We start from the raw sequence: 23,671 nt of genomic DNA, 5'->3' as shown, positions 1-23,671 counted from the left end.
CAAGGAACCTGAGCAAAGAAACTGAGTTTAGAGAATTAAAATCACTTGGTAAACATCACAGAGCCAGACGAAAAGCAAAGTCATGATTCAATGCAAGGTTGAAATGTTCTTAACCATTATGATATTACTCATTCAGAAGAAATTGCAGATGGAAGAATCAGGCATTCTGCCTCACCCAGGATTTCTGTCACTTTGACTCATTCTAGAATCCCCAGTTCAGAGTAGATGGCACAATCACAGAAAAGAACCCCTTCTGATGAGATTCCTCAAGGCTCCCTTCATGTCTCTGTTCCTCAGGCTGTAGATGAAGGGGTTCAGCATTTGAGGGACAACAGTGTACATCACTGAAGCCAAGGCAATGTTTCCAGAAGAGTTAGTAAGAGCAGAAACAATGTACACCCCCAAACCTGTCCCATAGAACAAGGAGACAACTGAGAGGTGAGACCCACAAGTGGAAAAAGCTTTAAACTTTCCCCTTGCTGATGGCATTCTCAAAACAGAGGAGACAATTTGAGTATAAGAGAAAATGATCCCAGAGAGAGGAACACCCCCAAATAGGATAGCCACAAAATATATCAGGATGTTATTGATGAGTGTATCAGAACAGGTGAGCTTGAGGACCTGAGCAAGTTCACAGAAGAAGTGAGGGATTTCCAGGTCCTTGCAGAAGGACAGCTGTAACATCATCAGACTGAGGAGGAGGGCATCCACAATGCTAAGAAACAGAGAGAGAAGAATTAGCAGGCCACAGAGTCGGGGGTTCATGACAACCGTGTACATCAGTGGGTGACAAATGGCCACATAGCGGTCATAGGCCATTACTGCAAGGAGAAAATTCTCAAATAAACAAAATACTGGGACAAATCCAATCTGGGTGAGGCAGCCTACATAAGTGATGCTCTGATTCTGTGCTTCTATGTTCGCCAGCATCTTTGGGATTACGGTGGTGCTTACACAGATGTCAGTAAAGGAGAGATTGGAGAGAAAAAAATACATGGGAGTGTGGAGTTGTGACTCAGAGCTGACAGCCAGGATGATGAGCAGATTCCCCAGGATGATTACCAGGTACATGGACAAGAACAGGCTGAAGATGAGGGGCTGCACTTGTGGATAATTTGTCAATCCCAGGAGAAGGAATTCTAGAGCATCTGTGTGATTTCTGTATTCCATGTTGTTGATGAGTCTGATGGAAAAGATGGGGTAAAAAGAAAATAAAATGAATGTTCCCTTGTTAAGCAGCAGTAGCATCAACTGAGAACTTGTTAGATATGAATACCAGTGGTACCACGTCAGACTTACTGCTGATAAATTCTGGGGTGATGATCAGCAATCTATTTTAACTAGCTATCCAGATGAACTTGATCTATGTTCAAGTTTGAGAACCAGTACTACAAAAGAAAAGAAGAAAGCTGCATGTATATTGTGAACCCCAAAGAATATTCAAATCTTTCCCTCTGTTAATTTCTCCTTCCATCATCACCTCTCAGTCTTCCTTTTCTCTCTACTTCCTTTATTGACTCATACATTTATTGATCGCCAACTGTGTTCCCCACCTTGTGCCAAGTGCTGAGATTGAAACAATGAATAAGACATGGTGTTTCCTTCAGAAATGTTTTTTTGCCTCAAAAGAACAGAAAAATAAGAATAAAGTTGTCTAATCTCTCTTGTAGAGTATGGTCCTCAAACTTTGGCATGCCTCAGAATCATCTGAGGGCTCAATAAATTACAGATGAGTTAAATTGATCAGGCAATCACTTCATTCACCCAGGGGGAAAGTGAGGTAACATGATATTACATCATGGACATGAAGTACATGATTAGTTCACGGGAAAGACTGGGTTTATTGATCAGATCATCTGACTTCTGAATTGACTTGCTTGACTAATCTCTGTTAATGTCTCTGGATAGTACAGCATTACCAATCCTAAACCATCACTCAGATTTTATAATTCCCCTCTAAAATTGTAATATTTCATCCTGGACAATGCTCCAAATCATTTCACTTCCCTGTAAGGTCTGTCCATCTCTACCTACAAAGTATTTTGGGCATGAGCTTGACACCCATCTAAGTATATGCTCTGCACCTGAGCAAAGATTAGAAAATATTACCTCTAAACTTGAAGTTCATAAGACTGTCCCATGGAAATGCTTCTCATCTATAGTAACAATGGATTCTAAGAGGGGCTGGAAAACTATGCCGGTGAGATTCTCAGTCTCATCCTAAGAGAATCTCTTCCCTTAAGGTGATAGGGGGCATATCATTAAAAAAAAAAAAAAAAACAGCTAAATGAGACAAAGAATAAAATGCACAGTCTTCTAGGAAAACTGATGAAAATAAATTCAATTTTCAGTCATTAGAAGACAGACCCTTGCAAGATAAGAGAGACTTATATGACACTTATAAAATGATCGTGTCTTAATAGGATTGTCTTTGTAAAGGGGTGGACCTTCTGTTCATGGAAGAAAAAGAAGTGGCCATGACAGACTTTATCATTAGGAGTATTACTTACACTCAAACACTCTGATTTTAATCCAGACCAGGACTTGCTTTGTGAAGGGGGAAAATTGCTCACCTATACAAAAAGCCTGATGCCCTCATTTATATAATGGGAGCTACCATAAAACTTAAGGGGATGTTGAAATGATGAGAAATAAATGGAGGAAAAGCATTCAGCACAGCATTTAGCATTTGGGACCCTCGTACTGACATTTCCTGTTGTGGTTTTTTTCTGCCGTTAACAACAGGTCCAAGCATGATGCCCTCCTCAGAAAGCACGGGGTGGGGAAAGTTAAGGAAAGACCATTGAGAACATCCCTAAATGACAACTGAAGAAAACATCAATGAGATCAATATTCATTTGAAATGGACACATGATGAAATATGTAGCAATTAAGATGAATCAAATAATAATAATAATAATAATAATCAGATATATGAATTGACACAAATAATGAAAGCTACAAGAGAAATAATTTTCCATGACAAAAAGATGTCAGTAAGAGAAAATTTAAAATATATTTTGATCCTACATAAATATGTTTATTTTTATTTATTTCTTTATTTATTTGAGGAAGACCAGCCCTGAGCTAACATCTGACGCCAATCTTCCTTTTTGCTGAGGAAGATCGGTCCTGGGCTAACATCCATGCCCATGTTCCTCCACAGCATGGCTTGCCAAGCAGTGCGTGCCCGGGATCTGAACCCCAGGCCACCGCAGTGGAGCGCTCGCACTTAACCGCTGCACCACCAGGCCAGCCCCTGTTTATTTTTATTCTTAATTATTCAAGTGAAACAAAAGTACAAAGATAGGGGGTGGCCCGGTGGCGCAAGCGGTTCAGTGCGCGCTCCACTGCAGCGGCCTGGGGTTCGCTGATTCGGATCCCAGGCATGCGCCGATGCACCGCTTGTTAAGCCATGCTGTGGTGGTGTCCCATACAAAGTAGAGGAAGATGGCCACAGATGTTAGCTCAGGGACAATCTTCCTCAAGAAATTGGGGAGGATTGGCATCAGATGTTAGCTCAGGGCTAGTCCTCCTCACAAAAAAACAAAAAAAAGGTACAAAGATAAAAATGAAGAGCTTGGTACCCATCATTCAAATTTTTCACAATCATACGCACTATTCTCTCTGTAGGCTATTTTATTACAATTAATAATACAGGTATATGTGAAGTGCCCACATCACGTATTTGCACAATCTTGAGTCTTTTCCTTCCCAAGGGGAACCACTACATGAACTTCATATAGCATTATTCCCCTGAAACTTTTACTAGTTAATTTTCATGAGTATTTTTTATCTGCCAGGAGTGGTTGTGAAAGTCTGTAGTGGGTATTGGGTTGACTTCTGAACAGGAATTACATCCCAGAGGGTGAGTTAACCTAGGCTTCTCATAGTAGTAATATTCCCCAACCAAAGAGTTACATTAAGAAGGAGCTGGTGATTTTACTTTTAGTAGTGAGATGGAGAGACTAACTCCATAGAAAGATCTATTAACAACAGATCTTCTATTAACAATAGGCTCATGGAAGGACAGTCAGTTTTCTGTTTCCAGAGATCATGTCTGGATATGACACCTCCATCTACTGCAACCATCTGGACCATGACATAAACCAGACTTAGGTTGAAGCCACCACAGTGAGGAATGACTAAAGCCTTGCTGACCAGTTCATGTATATTTCTTACCTCTGAAGTTCTTACGATGAAAGATAACTCTACATTTTTACATGTTTAATGACATATAATTGACAAAATTTATAAATTTTAGATGTTCCATGTGGTGATTTGATATACGTATATATTGTGCATTCATTACCACAAGAAGGTTAGTTAACACAACATCTCATAACCCTCTTTATTGTTTGAGTATATTAGAATCAAGAATTCTGGGCTGGCCCGTGGCTTAGCGGTTAAGTGCGCGCACTCCACTGTAGGCGGCCCGGGTTCGGATCCCGGGAGCGCACCGACACACCGCTTCTCCGGCCATGCTGAGGCCGCGTCCCACATACAGCAACTAGAAGGATGTGCAACTATAACATACAACTATCTACTGGGGCTTTGGGGGAAAAATAAATAAATAAAATTATATAAAAAAAATTAAAAAAAAAAAGAATCAAGAATTCTTTTTTTTCTTGTAACCAAAGTCCTCCTCATTGATAAAGTACAATTATTATCTATCGTGTCAAACCATTAAGAAAATCTAATTTGCTTATTTATGCAAAATGAAATGAAATATAATGGATATTGATGTTGCCCCACCTGGACACAGTTTCCCGTTGACCCGGCTCAGTGGTTACTTAATTGAGGGATGAAATATCAGCTCCCTAGCCTCACGGTAATTCTAACTCTGAAGGGCAATTCTTATGGCCTGAACCATGGGATCAGGCAGAAGCAGTCCCTAACAATCACCGCAGCCTTGGTTAAATCCTTTCCCTGCTTTAATATACCATATCCACTTCTCTTCCTCTAAAAACATTTCTCCCAATGGGGCCGGCCTGGTGGCACAAGCAGTTAAGTTTGCACGCTCCACTGCTGCGGCCCAGGGTTCACCGGTTTGGATCCCAGGCGTGCACTGATGCACTGCTTGGCAAGGCATGCTGTGGCAGCGTCCCATATAAAGTGGAGGAAGATGGGGACGGATGTTAGCCCAGGGCCAGTCTTCCTCAGCAAAAAAAGAGGAGGATTGGCAGATGTTAGTATAGGGCTGATCTCCTCACAAAATAAATAAATAAATAAATAAATAATAAAAATATTTCTCCCAAAATCACTATTACAAGAACCCCTGACTCAGGTTCTCCTCTTAGGGAATCTGACTCAGAAACTGAGATTAACATTTGGAAATCACTTGACAAGCGTCACAGAGCTAGTTAAAGTGAAAATTAGGTTTTCACTCCAATTTAAAATGCACTTGGCCATCACGTTACCTGGTCATTTTAGAAGAAGTTGGTGATGAAGTCAGGTATTCTGGCTCACCCAGTATTCCTTTCACTTTGATTATTCTAGAAACCTCAGCCAAAAAGCAGATGGCACAATCACTAAAGAAGGCACACTACCAATGATTTTTCTCAAGGCTCCTTTCAATTTCCTGTTCCTCAGGCTATGGATGAAGAGGTTCAACATGGGAGTGACCACATTGTACAGCACCAAAGCTACCGCCATCTTCCTAGAAGAATGCGTAAATATAGAACTAATGTACACTTCCCAAACCTGTCTCATAGAATAAGGACACAACTGAGAGGTGAGACACACAGGTGGAAAAGTTTTATATTTTCCACCCACTTATGGCATTATCAAAATAGAGGAGGTAATTTGAGTATAAGAGAAAATGATTCCAGAGGGAGGAATACCACCAAATAGGCTAATTGCAAAATAAACCAGGATGCTATTGATGAGGAGATCAGAACAGGCAATCTTGGTGACCAGAGAGATTTCACACAAAAAGAGGAGGATTTCCAAGTCTGCACAGAAGGAGAATTGCAACACCATCAGACTGGGTAGCAGGGCACTCAAAATGCTAATGAACGGTGAGAGTAGAATCAGCAAGGTGCAGAGGTGGGGATTCATGATGACCATGTACCCCAGTGGTTGGTAAATGACTATATAGTGGTCATAGGCCATAACCACAAGGAGTAAATTTTCTAAATTAGCAAAAATCAGGACAAAGCAGACCTGTGTGAGGCAGTGTGTATAAGTGATGCTCTGATTCTGTGGTTGTATGTTCAGCAACATCTTTGGGATTGTGGTTGTGCTTAAACAGATGAAGGAAAGGACAGATTGGAGAGAAAGAAGTATGTGTTGGAGTGCAGATTTGAGTCATCAATGATAGACAAGATGATGAGCAGATTTCCTAGTTCTGGATTATCTGTTACTTTCATAGGACAGAATTCCAAAGATCTGTTTGGTTTCTGGGTTTCAAGTTCTTGGCAAATCTGATGGTAGTGATAAGGTAACAAAACAATGAAATCTGTAGTCCAATACCAGGAGCATTACCAGTGGGAAACACCACCTTGGAAGGGAAGGAGACAAGTGTATGGAATTGCTAAGAGAGTGCATTCTGTAAGTATGTTGTTTCTTTTTATTTATTTATTTATTTTTCTTTTTGGTGAGGAAGCTTGGCCCTGAACTAACATCTATTGCCAATCTTCCTCTTTTTGCTTGAGGCAAATTGACGCTGAGCTAACATCTGTGTCAAACCTTCTCTATTTTTTGTGTGAGAGTCACTGTGACAGCATGGCTTGATGAGTGGTGTAAGTCCACGCCCAGGATCCAAACCCTCGAACTCATGTCGCCAAAGTGGAGTCAATCAAAATTAACCACTATACCACTGGGCCAGCCCCTATTGTTACCTTTTAAAAAGACCTGAGGCTGCTATAGCAGAGTGTGAACATGGAAAGGGTGAATGTATGAGTGGTCACTTTTTTTTGTTACACTATCTATATTATTCTGATTACTTAAAATTTTGGTAATTTTATAAGATAAAAATATAGACTAGGAAGGCAGCTTGAAGATTCCATCTGGATCCCCTGAGACCTCAGTTGCATGCACCAGAAATAATACAAAGATATGTCAAGGACAAAGAATGGGAAATAAGGTGAAGTTTACCAACCCCTTTGCACCGCAGGAATGCATAAAATGTGAGAGAATGTGTCACCCTATCTTAGAAGACACAGATTTCTGCTTAGGAAGAAAATGATACTGATCATGGTAGACTGAGTACAAGTTAAGTAGATAAGAAGTACATGCATATTGGTGCACAGAGACAGGAAAACATGTGAAGAAGATGATAGACAGGAGGATCGTGGGTGACTTAGTTCTACTCATCTGATATATATACACACTTCACAGCTTCCTCTGGATGACTCTGTAGTGAAACACCTGCCCTCATTTCCAAATATTAAATAAGGGATGTTACATTACCTGGTTAGCATCAGAACAGAATAACGCTTGACGTCTCGGAAAGTACCATCTGAGAAATCTGTCCTCAGGAAATGCAAAGGGGTTGAGTGAGTCACCAGGTTCCTGGGAAAAAGGGATCACCTATGGGAGGAGGTTCAACTGTGTTACTTCTTTATTGCAGAAAGATTGTTGAAGGAAGTGGTACAGGAGGATTGCAATCTCTGTATCCCTAGGGTTTCATTTCCAAAGCTCTTCATTAGCCGAGATATTCTATTGTTGCTGTGATCCAGGGCAGTGCAAATCCTTAAAGATAGAGACCCTAGAGGGAGGAATTGGTATGGTACTGACACAAAAGCAAACATACAGACCGGTGGAACAGAATAGAGAGTCCAGAAATAAATCCACACATATATAGTCAAGTAATCTTTGATAAGGCCTTTAAGAATACAGACTAGGGAAACAATAGTTTCTTCAATAAATGTTGTTAGAAAAACTGGATACCACATGCAAAAGAATGAATTTGAATGCATATTTTACACTGTACAAAAAAATTAACTCAAATGGATTAAAGAATAAAACCTAAGATCTGAAATCACAAAAATCTTAAAGAAAACTTAAGGAAAAAGCTCCATGACATTGACCTTGGCAATGAACTTTTGTGTGACACCAAAAGCACAAGCAACAAAAGAATAAAATAAACAAGAGAGAGTACATCATACTAAAAGGTCTCTGCACAGCAAAAGGAAAAAAAACAAAAATATGAAAAGATAACCTGTAAAATGGGATAAGTATTCCCAAACCATACATAGGATAAGGCGTTAGTATCCAAAATATATAAGGAACTCATACAACTCAATATCCAAAAATAGTAACCTTAATTAGAAAATGAGCAAAGGACCTAAATAGACATTTCTTCAAAAAACACATACAAATGGACATCAAGTGTATGAAAAGTGTCAACAACACTAATCATCAGAGAAATGTATATTAAAACCACAATACGAAATCATCTCATATATGTTAGGATGGCTGTTATTAAAAAAAAAGTTAACAAGCATTGGTGAGCGAGTGAAGAAAAGGGAAGCCTGGTACATTGTTGGTGGGAATGTAAGTTGTACGGTCACTCTGGAAAACACTACGGAGGGACCTAGAAAAATTAAAAATAGAACTACCAGCAGTCCCACTTATGGGTATATATTCAACTGAATTGAAATCAGGGTCTCAAAGAGATACTTGCACTCCTCTGTCTATTGCAGCATTATTAACAATAGCCAAGATATGGAACCAATCTAAATGTCCATCAACAGATGAAGAGATAAAGAAAATATGGAATATACATACAATGGAATATTATTCAGCCTTAGAAAAAGAAGTAAATCTTACCATTTGTTACAGCATGGATGAACCTGGAGGACAGTACACTAAGCAAAAAGTGAGATACACAAAAACAAATATTGTATGATCTGACTTGTGCGTGGAATGTAAGATAGCCAAACTAACAGAAGCATAGAGTCAAGACGCTGCTTACCAGGGACTGGGAAGATGAGAAAATAGAGAGGTGATGATCAAAGGGCACAAAGTTTCAATTATGTAAGATAAACAGGTTCTGGAAATCTACTAGACAGCATACTGCATACAGCCAACAACATTTTACTGAACACTCAAAATTTGCTAAGAGGGTAGATCTTATGTTAAATATTCTGATCACAAACAATAATAATAGTAATAATGACAATAGAGAGTATGAGAGGAAACTTTGGGAGGTGATGGATGTGTCTATGGTATTGATGGCTGTGATGGTTTCACAGGTGTATACTTAGCCCAAACTCGTGAAGTTGTACATATTAGTATGCACAGCTTTTTTTACATGTAAATTATACCGATATAAAGTTTTTGAAGTAAACATTTAAATATAATAATAATAATGTTAATTCATTAAAATAGTGAATGCACCAAAAAGAATTCAATCATGAAAGTTCAGATCCTCCTTTTTTTTTTTTTTTTTTGATTGTTTCCCACTAAAGCATGGGTCGGGCAGCCTTGCTAATTGCCTCCTGAGGATATTCAGAAGATACACATCAGCATCAACTCCAGGATATGACTATTTCCTTGGTTAAGATGAGATCCTTGAGAATATTGAAATGGATCTTTCCAAACAGGGAAGACCTAATTGGCTTGGTCTTGGGACTGTCAATGTAATTCTTGTTATTCTTATAAGACAGTGATTTGGGAAAATTCTCTAATGATGTTTTAAACGTGAATAGCTCCTTAGGATCTTAATGTTTAAAAGTGAATGGTGTCGGGGGAAGAGAGAGAATCTCCCTCTGCCCTTTCCCTTAAGGTTCTTCTGGCTGGCCAAATAATCAACAAGACAGGTTAGTAGGAGAAAATAATACCAAGTTTAATAACATGTATACATGGGAGAAAGCAGGGACACTGCGTTTCTCAACACAATAGCAGAAATTCTCGTCTTAAATATCATTTTCAGCCAATGACAAAGGAGGATTTTGGGGGTGGGGGGAGTCAGTTACAGGAGATTACCACTAAAGCACAGTAAACAAGAGTAAGGTTTATTATACAGCCCCAAGGCCTCACCTTCCACATTGATAAGTTACTAGAAATGAGCTCACCCCCCCCCCTTTTCCCAATACAGAGAGGGAGATACCTTTACAAATGGAGACTTCCCTTGTAAATGATTGTCTGACAACTCCTCGCAGGGCCATCCAAAGAATGTGGCCAGAGAGACAGAACTCCCGATAAGATGGGCTTGTTGGTGCCTTTTCTATTGTAACCTCTATCCTAAATTATCTTTTATAGCAGTCATGATAATAACTCCTTCCTAAAACAGATTTTTTGTTTTAAATTCTTTAGGCAGTTTGGGAGGGGAAACTCAAGTATTTTTCCTGAGTTCTCTGAGTCCTTATTGTCTTCAGCTCGAAATAATCCGCATACCAGAGTGGTGCTTCCCGGGGCAGCTTGCCCTGAGCACCATCAATGGCAACAAAAAAGTTCTGCTTCCCAGACGAGAAAATCTGAGCTAGCATGGAGTCATGAGAACAGATAACTCTATCAGAATTGATCATTTGGTGTAACTTTGGATGCTAACACAACTGAGTTTATTCCAGGTTTCAGCAGGTGCCTCAGGAGCAAGGAGATTTTTACAACTATGTGAGAAGTCTTCAACTCCACATTTGTTTGATGGTAACATTATAGGGGATTTTACAAAGATGAGAAATAAATAGACAATATCACCAAGCACAGTGCTTGACATATGGGAACTTCTTAATACCACCTATAGTGATTTGTTAATGGCATGAACATGATTGGATAAACCGGTAGCATTCCTCATAGGGAGAAAAGTGAGGAGTGGGACAAGATGAAAGAAGACAAGGGAAAAAAAGAATAATCCTGGTATGGTAACTGAAAGTTTCTGGAAAGAATTCATGTACTGACATTCCCACTGTAAATCTTGCTCATGTGTAGAAGCAAAGAGAGGAAGAAAGTCTTGGTACATTCCATTCTGGATCATTAACTTCCACTCCTTTGCTCTATTCCCTTGTCTTACAACATCTCAATTTATTTCTTCTCGTAGAAATGGGCATTTTCATTGTGACACATATGCACACATGCACACACATACATATGTGTGTGTAAAAACAGTTTAAAAGAATGCCAAGGAACTGAACAAATTCAAGGATGTAGTTGCCTCTGGGAATGGAAGGAAAGAAATGGAGGAAAACAAAACTGAATGTTGTTTCTGTAAAAACTATATTGTCACTTAAAGAAGAGAACTATTATGGCAAACGTCACCATTTGTTAATTCTTGGAAACAGATCCATGATTACTTGTCCCCATATTCTGTGTTATTCTGCTTTTCAAAATATTTCATAGGGTACTAAACAGATATCAGTATTGTGGATGTGACCTATGGGGTTTTCCCAGTTCTTCATCTCCTCTGTAAGAGTTCTCTTAGCAAGTTACCAGGGTCAAGACCAATGGCCATCTTTAAAAAGGAACCTAGAGAACCAGATGCAGAATGATAAATATAAGATGACCATCCATCTTCCTCCCCTGTCCATAAATTATGGAATATTTTAGAGAATTCTAGAACACTCTACAAAATTGTGCAAGGGAAGTTTTCTCATGAGGATGGAAAAAGACCCTAGACCTTTAGGGTCAGAGTAGATGATTAGCAGATTGACTAGCATTGTTGCAAAAGTACGAGAAAACATGTCAGATGGTGGGCAATTAGGTAGACACTTCATAGATAAATAAGATCAAGTCATCTTCAGCATGTTACCTCTCAACCCCAGAAAGATTTGTAGACAAACATCTCTCCTTATTTGAAAAACAGACTAGGGAACTTCAGATGACCTGGGCGCCAAACCTAAGGAATGACATTCAGTTCTAGATAGATTCTTTCTAGTAAAGATAAATGTATAGGTAAATAAAGGCGCCAGTATTTTATTTTTTGTTTACAACTCAACTTTTAATTTCCTATTGGAATTTTTTAAAAATGTAAAAAACTTTAAATTTATGCTATTGGCAACAATGTAGAAAAATTTAATTTGTGACACTAACAACATAAAGGAAAAAGGACAGAGCCATAAAAAAGCAGAGGTTTTGCAGGCAATTGAAGTAAAAGTGGTATGAATCAAACTAGACTGTTCTAAATTTGGCATGTTAAATTAAGTGCCCACAAAGAAAATAATCTGTATATATTCAAAAGAGGCAATGAGAATGAAATCCAAAATATTCACACAAAAAATCAAGTAGACAGAATGTAAGGCAGTAATGGAGGAAATGTAGAACAAAAACCAAGTATTAAACATACAGAAATAAATTTTTAAACGGAAGAATTAAGTATCTCTGGATCAGTAAGTACCTTAAAGGTAAGTGAATTAAACTCTCCAATCAAAAACCAGAGACTGAAAGATAGATGAAAGAAACATAATGTGAATATATGAAGTTTCCAAGAGAAACACTATAGATCCATAAACACAAATAGATTGTAAATGATGGGATGGAAAATGTACTCCAGGCAAAGAGTTACGAAAACAGAGCTAATATTAGAAAAAATAGATTTTAAGTCAAAACTGTTTAAATACACAAAAAAGGATAGATAGAAAATAGACAGATAGAGACAGAGATAAAAGGGTCAATAATCTAAATGATACAAGAATTATAATCATGTATACACCAAACAACGAAACCTCAAAATACATGAGACAAACATGACAGAAGTGAAGTGAGAAATACATATTTCTACAATAATACTTAGAGACTTCAAAACAAAACCTTCAACGATGGATAATACTTCTGGATTGATCACAAAGAGACAGAGACATTGAAAAGTGGTATAAACAAATAAAACCTAACAGACATATATAAACAGTCCATTTACCAACAGCAGAAGATGCATTCTACTCCAGTACACATGGAACATTCTCCAGGATAGATCACGCGTAAGGCTACATAGCAAATCTCAATAAATTTTAAAAGGTTGAAATCATACAAAGTGTCTTTTCTGATGACAATATAACGAAGCTAGAAATCCATAAGAGAAGACAAGCGGAAAATACAAGTGGAATTTAAACCACACACTCCTGAAAAAACAATGGTATCTGACCAATGAGTTTTCTCAAGGTTACTTTTATGTCCCTGTTCCTCAGGCTATAGATGAAGGGGTTCAGCATTTGAGGGACAACAGTGTACATCACTGAAACCACTACAGTGTTTCTGGAAGAGTTAGCAAGAGCAGAACTAATGTACACTCCCAAACCCGTTCCATAGAATAAGGATACAACTGAGAGGTGAGACCCACAGGTGGAAAAAGCTTTATACTTTCCACCAGGTGACGGCATTCTCAACACAGAGAAGACGATTTGAGTATAAGAGAAAATGATTCCACACATAGCAATACCACCAAATATGCTAGTTGCAAAATATATCAGAATGTTATTGATGAGGGTATCAGAACATGCAAGTTTGATGACCTGAACAACTTCACAGAAAAATAGTGGTACTTCCAGGGTTGTGCAGAAGGTCAGCTGCAACACCATGAGACTCTGGAGGAGGGAATTCCCAATGCTAATGAACAGAGAGAATAGAATCAGCAGTCCACAGAAGCGGGAGTTCATTATGACTGTGTATGTCAGTGGATGACAAATGGCCACATAGCGATCATAGGCCATAACTGCAAGAATACAATTTTCAAAGCCAACGGAAACCAGGAAAAAGCAGGTCTGCGTGAGGCAGCCTATATAAGTAATGCTCTGATTCTGTGCTTGTATGTTTACCAGCATCTTTGGGATTGTGGTGGTGCTTATACAGATGTCAGTAAAGGACAGATTGGAGAGAAAGAAGTACATGGGGGTGTGGAGATATGAGTCAGAGCTAACAGCTAAGGTAATGAGCAGATTTCCCAGGATGGTGACCAGGTACATGGACAAGAACAGGTAAAAGATGAGGGGCTGCAGTTCTGGATCATCTGTCAATCCCAGAAGAAGGAATTCTGGAGCATCTGTGCAATTTCTGGGTTCCATGTTGTTGATGAATCTGATGGAAAAGATGGGGTCAAAATAAAATAAAGTTAATTGTCCCTGAAGAAACAGTAGAAGCATCAACTGGGAACATTTAGGAATGAATAATGGTGGTATCACTCCAGACTTACTGCTGATAAACTCTGGGGTAAGGACCAGCAATCTGTTTTAGCAAGTCCTCCAAATTATTTTGAAATATGCCAAAGATTGAGAACCAGTGCTTAAATAAAAAGAAAATAACTATGTATATTGTGAACCCAAAACAAAATTCAAATCTTTCCACTAATTTCTCCCTCCATCATCATCTCTTACCCTTACTCTTCCCTCCACATCCTTTATTGACCCTTATTTTCGTTGATCACCCACTCTGTTTCCCACCCTGTGCCAAGTGCTGAGACTGAAACAAAGAATACGACATGATGTTTCCTTCAGAAATGTCTCTTCCCTCAAACAAACAGAAAGACCTGAATGAAGTTATCCAATCTCTCAAGAAGAGTATGGTTCCCAAAATTTGCATGCCTCAAAATCATCTGACAGGCTTGTTAAACTGCAGATGAGTTAGATCATACTATCACTCCGTTTATCCATGGGAACCTTACATAAGGTGAGGTTACATCTTGGACCAGAAATACTTAGTTCATGGCAAAGACTAGGTCTGAGATCAGATCATCTGCCTGCTGACATGACTCACTTGACTAAACTCTATCAAAGCCTCTTGATAGTACAGAATTAACATTCTTAATCCATCACTCAGATTTCATAATTCCCCTTTAAAATTGTAATATATTCCTTCTGAACAATGACCCAAATCTTTTCTTTCCTTGCAAGGTTTGTCCATCTCTATCTATTAAGTACTGTGTGGCAGGTGCATGGCATCTATCCAAGTATATGCTCTGCCCCTGAGCAAAGATTAGAATATGTTGCCTATAAACTTGAAGTTCATAAGACTCTCCCATGGAAACACTACTCAAGTGCATTAGTGATGGATTCTATGATAAGCTGGAAAACTTTGTCAATAAGATTCTCTGTGTCATCCTAAGGGAATTTCTTCCCCTAGAGTAATAGGTGGCATATCTTTTTTTAAAAAGCAGCTAAATGAGAGAAAAATGAAATGCATAGGCTCCTAAGAAAATAGATAGAAATAGCTTCAATTTTTGGTCCTTGGAAGTCAGAGGCTTGCACAATAAGACAGACTTATATGATACTTATAAGGCAATCAAGTGTTGTAACAGGATTGTCTCTGAAAGTGGTCTCTCAAGGCGGGAAAAGAAGTGGCCGTGACATTATTTATCATTTGGTGTAATACGTAGACTACAGCACTCTGAATTTAATACAGACCAGCACTTGCTTCGTGAAGGGGGAACATTGTTCACCTGTATAGAGCGTCTGATGTTTTCATTTCTGTAATGGGAACTGCGATACAAACAGCAGAGATGTTGCACTGATGAGGAATGAATGAAGAAAAATCATCCAGCATGGCACTAGGCATTTGGGACCCTCATACTGACATTTCCTATTGTACTTTTTAGTCTGCCATGAACAACAGCTCCTGGCATGTTTCACTGCTCAGAAGAAAGCAATAGGGTGGGGCAAGTTGAGGAAAGAAAACAGAAAAAGAGAACATTTCTAGATGGAAACTGCAAATTTCAGGGAAGAGTTTCAGATCTGAAACTCCAGCTGGAAACTTTTATCATGTAGAAAAGGAATGAAGGAAATGTCAATGATATCAGTATTCATTTGGCATGGACATATGATGAAATATACAGCAATCAATATGAATCAAATAATAAAAGAAATCATACATCTGAATAAACACAAATATTGAAAATCTATAAGAGAAAAATTTTGTATGAAAAGAAGTCTACAGCATGAATTTTTAGTATTTTGATTCTACATAGGTAGGTTTATTCTTATTATGGATTATTCAAGTGAAACAAAAGTAAAGAGTAACGGTGAACAGCTTGGTACTCATCAGTCAAATTTATCTAATTCACACATGTCACTATTCTCATTGTAGATGTTTTTATCGCAATAAATCACACAGGTATGTATGAAGCCTCCACTTCATGTATTTGAACAATCTTGATTCTTTTCCTTCCCCAGGGGAACCACTACATGAACTTCATATACATTATTCTTCTGTAACTTTTACCATAATTTATATTATTGTTCCATAAACAATTGCATTGTTTTGCATTTTGAAAGCATTATATATGCCAAACTATACTGTATCTTTCATTGATAATTTTCATCTTTATGTAATTTAATTTTGATTTATGTGTGATATATTGAATCCCACTTCATTAATTTTAGTTAGCAGAAAGTATTCCAATACATTGTTACATCAGAATTTATTTCTCCATTCCCAAACTGATAAGTCTTTGATTAGTACCTTTCAACCAGTATGTGTTTATAAATACATAAACAATATAAAGCCATGCATGGGGTATACCATCACATTCTAGATGGTGTTCTCTCTAGGAAGGGGAGAACAAGAACTGAGGAGGATACTCTCTAGGAAGGGGAGAACAAGAACTGAGGAGGATACAAAAAAGGTGTCTTTTGTATGTACATTATTTTATTACTTTATGAAAAAGACCTGAAGCTGATACGGCAGAATGTCAACATTTGTAAATTGCAGAATGAGTGAAAATTGGTCATATTTTTCTTTATTATACTAGCTCAGCTGCTCTTATATAAAATACATGGCAATTTTATAAAGAGAAACAGGTGTACTTGGAAGACAGTCAGCTGAGTCTCTCTGTCTCCACTTTCTCCACAGCATCCTCACAGCCCAGTTATAGGGATAGTAAAAACACCCTTCTATAAAATGGTGTATCAAGAACCATGAATGGAAATGATATGAAAAGCTTACCAAACTGCTTTCCCGTGACCACACAAGAATTCAAGCAAATGTCAGAAGGTTTTACAATAGTAATCATGTTTGAGAAGGGGCAGATTTCTGCTCAAGAGGACAACAAGTTGTGCCAATTTTTAGACAAAATAGGAGACTAGTTAATTGAGAGCTGGCTGAGTATTGGTACATATGTACATGGGAACTCGCCAACAAGAAGACAGTTAGGCTGAAGTCCCATGGAACACTTGCTTCTGATCATTTCATGCATGTGCTCTCCTCATGTCTTCCCGCAGATAAATTTGTAGTAAAACACCTCTCCTCATTACCAAAGCATTAACCAAGGGACTTTAAGTTACCTGACTGGTATCACTTTGGAATGACGTGTCACATGTCACCTGATTATTTAAGACAGAAGATATGTCTTCAGGAAGGGCAGAGAGACCAAGTGAGGCAATGGGCTCCTGGCCAAGAAAGATCATCCCTGGATGGAACCTTGGCTGCGCTTCTTCCTGATTCAGCAAGGGCTGTTAATGAGCTTCTCACAGACTGAGTCTTTACAGTCTCTATATCCCTGGAGGGTCAATATCCAAAGCTCCTCATTAGACAAATATTTTTAGTGTCATCCTGATCCCTGGGTACTGCAAATCCTTAAAGACCAAGACTATAGAGAAGAGGAATTCACGATGGCTAATCCCTGACCTTGTTAGCCCAGGTTTACACCATCCAGTTCTCTCCACATGTTCATGTTCATCTCCATTTCACATGCTTTGCACACATGTACACACACTTGTTTTGTAATGAATCCCAGACTTCTCTTTTAAAGTTATAAACCAAAGCATCTCTATCTAATTAATGATATCTTGGAGCCTGATTCCAATTTTAAGTGTTAAAACATAGTTCATGTATTAAGTATAAATGATATATTTATAAATATAGCTAAGATATTATAAAATTCAAACACTTAGGGATATTTCATTTTTAAAGTCACTGACTATTTTCTGTACCTTAATTTCTGTTCTCTACATTTTACACAGAAGAATCTGAAATATCTCTGTGATAATTTGTGATTGTGATCAATATACACAGATCTCAGACTCTCCTTTTAAACTGTGATAACCGCTTGTCCCTACTTTCACACAATAGATTCAATGTACAATTTTCTTTACATTGGGAGACTTTGGGTTGCACTATGGTTCTTCATTTTTAATTATGTTGTGTTAAAAAACAATGTCACTGGAAGGCAGTAGTGTGCATTTTCTACATTATCTAGTAGATCTCATTAAATTTCATTCATAATTTAACAGATGGGGATGATGTCACATGTTGATATATCCTTAAAACCATTTTTCTTTAAGGATGAAGCCCAGATGACTTCACTGGAGAATTCTACCAAAATTTAAAGGAGAACTAACAACAACCCTCCTGAAACTCTTCCAAAAAATTAAAAGTTTGTATATACCCAGCACACTGCCTGAGCAAATAGTGACCCAGATTATCAATGCTCTGGAGAAGGGGCTGGCTGGGATTTCAAGCCCATGAGGCAATTAAGCCACTACATTTCCAATGGATTGCTAAGTCTTCTTCTTTTAATTCCTGTTTTCATTTCAATGTCCCATCAATTGGGTTCCTATCACAAAATTCTTTCTCTAAATTTTCTAATTAATAGTAGTATTTGTAGAAATTATATCATGAAAATAATCATTATTATAAACTCTTTCTACCACCACTAATGGAGCTCTGACTCTTGCTAGGCTAGTGTCTCAGCACTGTACGTATATTACCTAATTTATTCTCTCAACAGACCTACAAGTTGGGTACTTTTCTCATTCAACAATTAAAATGATGTAACTTAGGTAATGTAAGTTTAAATTATGGGTACATGGATTCTTGACACTCTTGTAAGAGGTGGTGAAGAGATTTGAAATTGGGCTGCCAGACTTTGGAGTTTACCTCATACCACTATGTGCTATGATCTCTGAGTAGTAAAGGATTAGATGTCCTAAAGGGTCAATCAGATTCCATCACTTGCCTTTTGAAAACTGCCAACTGAATAAAGCCTCAAATGGTTTCTCTGATTTTCAAGATCTCATATATGATCACATAGATATTGAGATATTGAACTGATAACATCCAAAAAGGTACAACTAAAGACTTGAGGTCGAGATAGAATATGCTACCTGAACCCACAAGCTGTGATGACTATGGTCTTTAACATATGTGCATTATGTAACATATATGACTATGTTGCTGAGACTCTCTTTTCCCCCCAGTTCCTTAAAGATAAAAATATTTTTCTCATATATGGATAAGTACCAAAAAAACAATTGTCTGTCCAAAAACAACAATTGGAGAAGGCGTGACATGCATGGAGTTTTGGGAAAAAAAAAAACTGAAGAAAAATAGAAACATTTTGTTAGTGTGTTCTAAGAAGAATCCATAAATAAGAAAAAGTCAATCTGCCAACACAAGCATCCAGACTACTTTACAGGAGAATAATTTCAGTAGTAGGAAAAGAGAGAAGATTATCATGTCAGCCTTAAAGAGAAAAAAGGAAATTGAGCAAAGTATACCAGGATACATCAAATGCTTTTGCAGTTCTAGCATTTAAAAAAACTTAATCTGTACTAAGTGCCTAGCAGGGATCCTAGCAGCTAGTAAGAGTGAAGTAGTTGTTATTTAAGATTAGCATGAAAATAGATTAGAAAGTGAGACCTTATTTTTAGAATTTTCTTGCCTTCCCTACCACACACAGCAGTGTATGAAATAAATACATGCACACTCTCTTCTGTCTGGTGCCAGTCATATATTTACTTGAAAGCTAATAAGAAAAGACATCATACTATTTAAAATTTCAAACTAACTAGAGTCATAATTAATCTCTGTTAATAGGTTATTACTTCTAGATCTATTTTTTCCTTTCTTTATTTCCTTCCTTGGTAGCCCTCTGGGAACCATCCTACTCTTTATTTCTAAGTTCATACGGCATATTATACAAATAATTAATCCACTGATAGTCAGTAGCTTGATGAATTCCCTATTCCTTCTATGTTTTGACATACCTGTGTCAGTAGTATAGTTAGCAGATAATATCAGAAAAATAAATACTGAAAATTAATCATTTAGATTAATTCAGATTAATCTAATTAATAGGACATTCAGATCCTCTTCCATCTTTCCCTGTCGAGTCCTGTCAAGGACCAGGTGCCTTGGTTATTGGCTCCTAAGGGAATACCTAATTTATGAGCCACGAACAACTCAGTGACACTCCTGCTTCCTGAGTTAAGACAAGATACCTGAGAATATGATCACTGATTGCCCAAACCTGCAAGAGTTGATTGGCTAACTTCTTGTTGCATCAATACATTTGCCCATTATTCTTATGAACCAATGGTTTAGAAAAAGTCTCCAAAGGTGTGAACAGCTCATTAATATCCTAATATTTATAGCTGAGTGGTCCGAGGAAAACTTTGCTTCACCGGTGAGAAATTCTGTGCCCTGAGCACAGAGTCATCACAATATCAGTCATTTGGGGTAGGATTTTAATTCAGACACATATGAGTTTAATCCAGGCTCCAGCACCTGCTTTGTGAACACGTAAATTGTAATGACTGTGCAAGAAGCCTTACACTATACTCATTCGTATAATAGGAGCCATCGTAAATACTTATGGGAATGCTGCAAGGACGAGAAATGAATACACAAAATCCCCAAGAACAGTACCTGGCATCTGAGACCCTCACAATGCTTCCTAGAGGTATTTTTTGTTTCATGGACAAGACAAGGCAACCTGGTTTTCTTCACTATAGGAAAAAAAGTGATGGGTGGGACAAGGTGAAAGAAGAGGACAAAAAGAAAGAGTATCTTTTGCATGACATCTGTAAATTTCAAGGAAAAATGGATGTGCTGACAGTCTCATTGGGAGTCTTCCTTGTGTAGAGAAGCTGAGTGAGGGATACACCCAAATGAGTATCAAGGATATCAATGGCTATTTGGCATGGACATGCCATGAAATATATAGCAATTAAAATAAGTAACCTAAGTGTATCAATACAGATAATGAAAACTCAAAAGGGAAAAGTAATTTGGCTACAAGATATCTATGGTATGAGAAATTTAATTAAGATTTTTAAATACACATCTAATAAATTTTCATTTTGATGAGGAGAGATTTAAATATATCAGAAATTGCACTAAAAACAATAAAGTCCTGCGTATCTACCACTCAGCACCATCAAATTAAAATGTATTGTCATCTTACATTGTTTTTGTAAAGAAATAAAATAACACATGTATATTTGAAGTCCCTCCTTCCTCCTCACTTCATTTTCCAAGCAAAATACTGCAGCTGGGCCTATTGAAGTTTTTTAAATTATTTTATTGAAACCATAAAGGTTTATAACATTGTATGATTTGGGGTGTACAGTATTATTTATCAGTTTCTATATAGACTGCATCATGCTCACTACCAGTAGTATAATTTTTATCCATCTCTATACATATGTGCCCCTTTAACTCTTTTGCCCACCCTCCAGCCTCCTTCTCTTTTTTTTTTTTTTTTTTTTTTTTGGTGAGGGAGATTGGCCATGAGCTAACATCCATTTCCAACCTTCCTCTTTTTGCTAAGGAAAATTGACCCTGAGCTAACATCCATGCCCATCTTGCTCCATTTTGTATATAGGACACTGCCACAGCATGGCTTGATGGGCAGTGCATAGGTCCACACCCAGGATCTGAACTTGCCAATCCCAGGCCGACAAAGAGGAGCACATGAACTTAATCACTATGCCACCGGGCCACCACCCACCCCCTTCCTCTCTTTTAACCACTAATCTGTTTTCTCTGTCCATGTGTTTGTTTATCGTCCACATATGAGTGAAATGATACAGTATTTGTCTTTCTCTGTTTGGCTTATTTTGCTTAACGTCGTACCCTTAAGGTCCATCCATGTTGTTGCAAATAGGACAATTTTGTCTTTTTTATGGCTGAGTAGAATTCCATTGGATATATATGCCTACCTTCTTTATTTATTCATCAGTTGATGGGCACTTGGGTTGCTTCCACATTTTGGCTATTGTTAATAATGCTGCAATGAACATAGGGGTGCATAAATCTCTTTGGAGTGTTGACTTCAAGGTCTTTGCATAAATACCCAGCAGTGGGATAGCTGGATCATACGATATTTCTATTTTTAATTTTTTGAGAAATCTCCATATTGTTTTCCATAATGGCAGCACCAGTTTGTATTCCCACTAGTAGTGTAAGATGGTTCCCTTTCTTTAAATCCTCTCCAATATTTGTTATTTTTGCCTTGGTAATTATAGACATTCTGACAGGTTTAAGATGATATCTCAACAAGATATTGGCAAACTGAATTAGCAATACACTAAAAGATGCTACACTGTGATCAAGTGGAATTTACACCAGGGACACAGAGATGGTTCAACATCCACTAATCAATCAGTGTGATACACCACGTTAACAAAATGAGGAATAAAAATCACATGATCATCTCAAGAGATGCAGAGAAAGCATTTGACAAGATCCAACATTCATTTTTCATAAAAACTCTCAATAAAATGGGTATGGAAGGGAAGTACCTCAACATAATAAAGGCCATGTATGACAAACCCACAGCTATCATCATACTTAATGGGGAAAAACTGAAAGCCATCCTTCTGAGAACAGGAACAAGACAAAGGTGCCCACTCTTACCACTCCTATTCAACATAGTACTGGAGGTTTTGGCCAAAGAAAGCAGGCAATAAAAAGAAATAAAAGGAATTCAAATTTTAAAGGAAGAAAGGAAACTTGCTGTTTGCAGATGACATGATTCCATATAGAGAAAACCCTAAATAAACCATCAGAAAACTATTAGAAATAATCAACCACTACAGCAAAGTTGCAGGGTACAAAATCAACTTACAAAAATCAGTAGTATTTCTTTACACTAATAATGAACTAGTAGAAAGAGTAGTCAAGAATACAATCTCATTTACAATTGCAACAAAAAGAATAAAATATCAAGGAATAAGTTTTATCAAAGAGGAGAAAGACCTATACACTAAAAACTGTAAGACATTATTGAAAGAAATAGAAGAAGATGCAAAGAAATTGAAAGACATCCATGCTCATGTATTGGAAGAATAAAGATAGATAAAATGTTCATATTACTTAAAGCAATCTACAGATTCAACGCAAAAATGTTCACAGAAATAGAGTAAAGAATCCTAAAATTCATATGGAACAACAAAAGACCTCTAATAGCCAAAGCATCCCTGAGAAAAAAGAACAAAGGCGGAGGTGTCACAATCCCAAACTTCAAAATATACTACAAAGCTGTAGTAATCAAAACAGCATGGTACTGGCACAAATACAGACAGACCAATGGAACAGAATTGAAAGCCCAGAAATAAACCCACATATCTATGAATAGTTAATCTTTGACAAAGGAGCCAAGAACATACAATGGAGAAAGGAAAGTCTCTTCAATAAATGGTGTTGGGAAAACTGGACAGCTACATGCAAAAGAATGAATGTAGACCATTACCTTGCACCATACACAAAAATTAACTCAAAATTGGTTAGACTTGAATATAAGACCTGAAATTATACAACTCCTAGAAGAAAATATAAGTGGTACACTATTTGAAATTGATCTTTCAAATAACATGTCTGACCGGGGAAGGGAAACAAAAGAAAAAGTTAACAAATGGGACTACATCAGACTAAAAAGCTTCTGCAAAGCAAATGAAACTATGAACAAAACAAAAAGACAACCTACCACCTCAGAGAAAATATTTACAAATCACTTATCCAACAAGGGGTTGATCTCCAAAATATGTAAAGAACTCATACAACTCAACAACAAAAAAAACCAAAC

General features: G+C 37.5%; 2 protein-coding genes and 1 pseudogene across 2 annotated transcripts; all 3 read right to left on the bottom strand.

The window, feature by feature from the left end:
• Positions 1–234: 234 nt before the first annotated feature.
• On the bottom strand, positions 235–1,185 carry LOC131394459 (olfactory receptor 7G2-like). Its single transcript, XM_058525832.1, has one exon. It carries the CDS (start codon positions 1,168–1,170, stop codon positions 235–237), a length of 936 nt encoding a protein of 311 aa, XP_058381815.1. The 5' UTR covers positions 1,171–1,185.
• Positions 1,186–5,490: 4,305 nt separating this feature from the next.
• On the bottom strand, positions 5,491–6,249 carry LOC131394212 (olfactory receptor 7G2-like; annotated as a pseudogene).
• Positions 6,250–12,846: 6,597 nt separating this feature from the next.
• On the bottom strand, positions 12,847–13,958 carry LOC131394460 (olfactory receptor 7G1-like). The gene has a single exon (XM_058525833.1). The coding sequence runs from the start codon at positions 13,935–13,937 to the stop codon at positions 12,984–12,986; it is 954 nt and encodes a 317-aa protein (XP_058381816.1). The 5' UTR covers positions 13,938–13,958; the 3' UTR covers positions 12,847–12,983.
• Positions 13,959–23,671: the final 9,713 nt, after the last annotated feature.

This window comes from Diceros bicornis, chromosome 30, assembly GCF_020826845.1.
Source record: "Diceros bicornis minor isolate mBicDic1 chromosome 30, mDicBic1.mat.cur, whole genome shotgun sequence".
In the NCBI taxonomy this organism is placed as follows: domain Eukaryota; kingdom Metazoa; phylum Chordata; class Mammalia; order Perissodactyla; family Rhinocerotidae; genus Diceros; species Diceros bicornis.
This window is presented reverse-complemented; position numbering and strand designations above follow the sequence as displayed.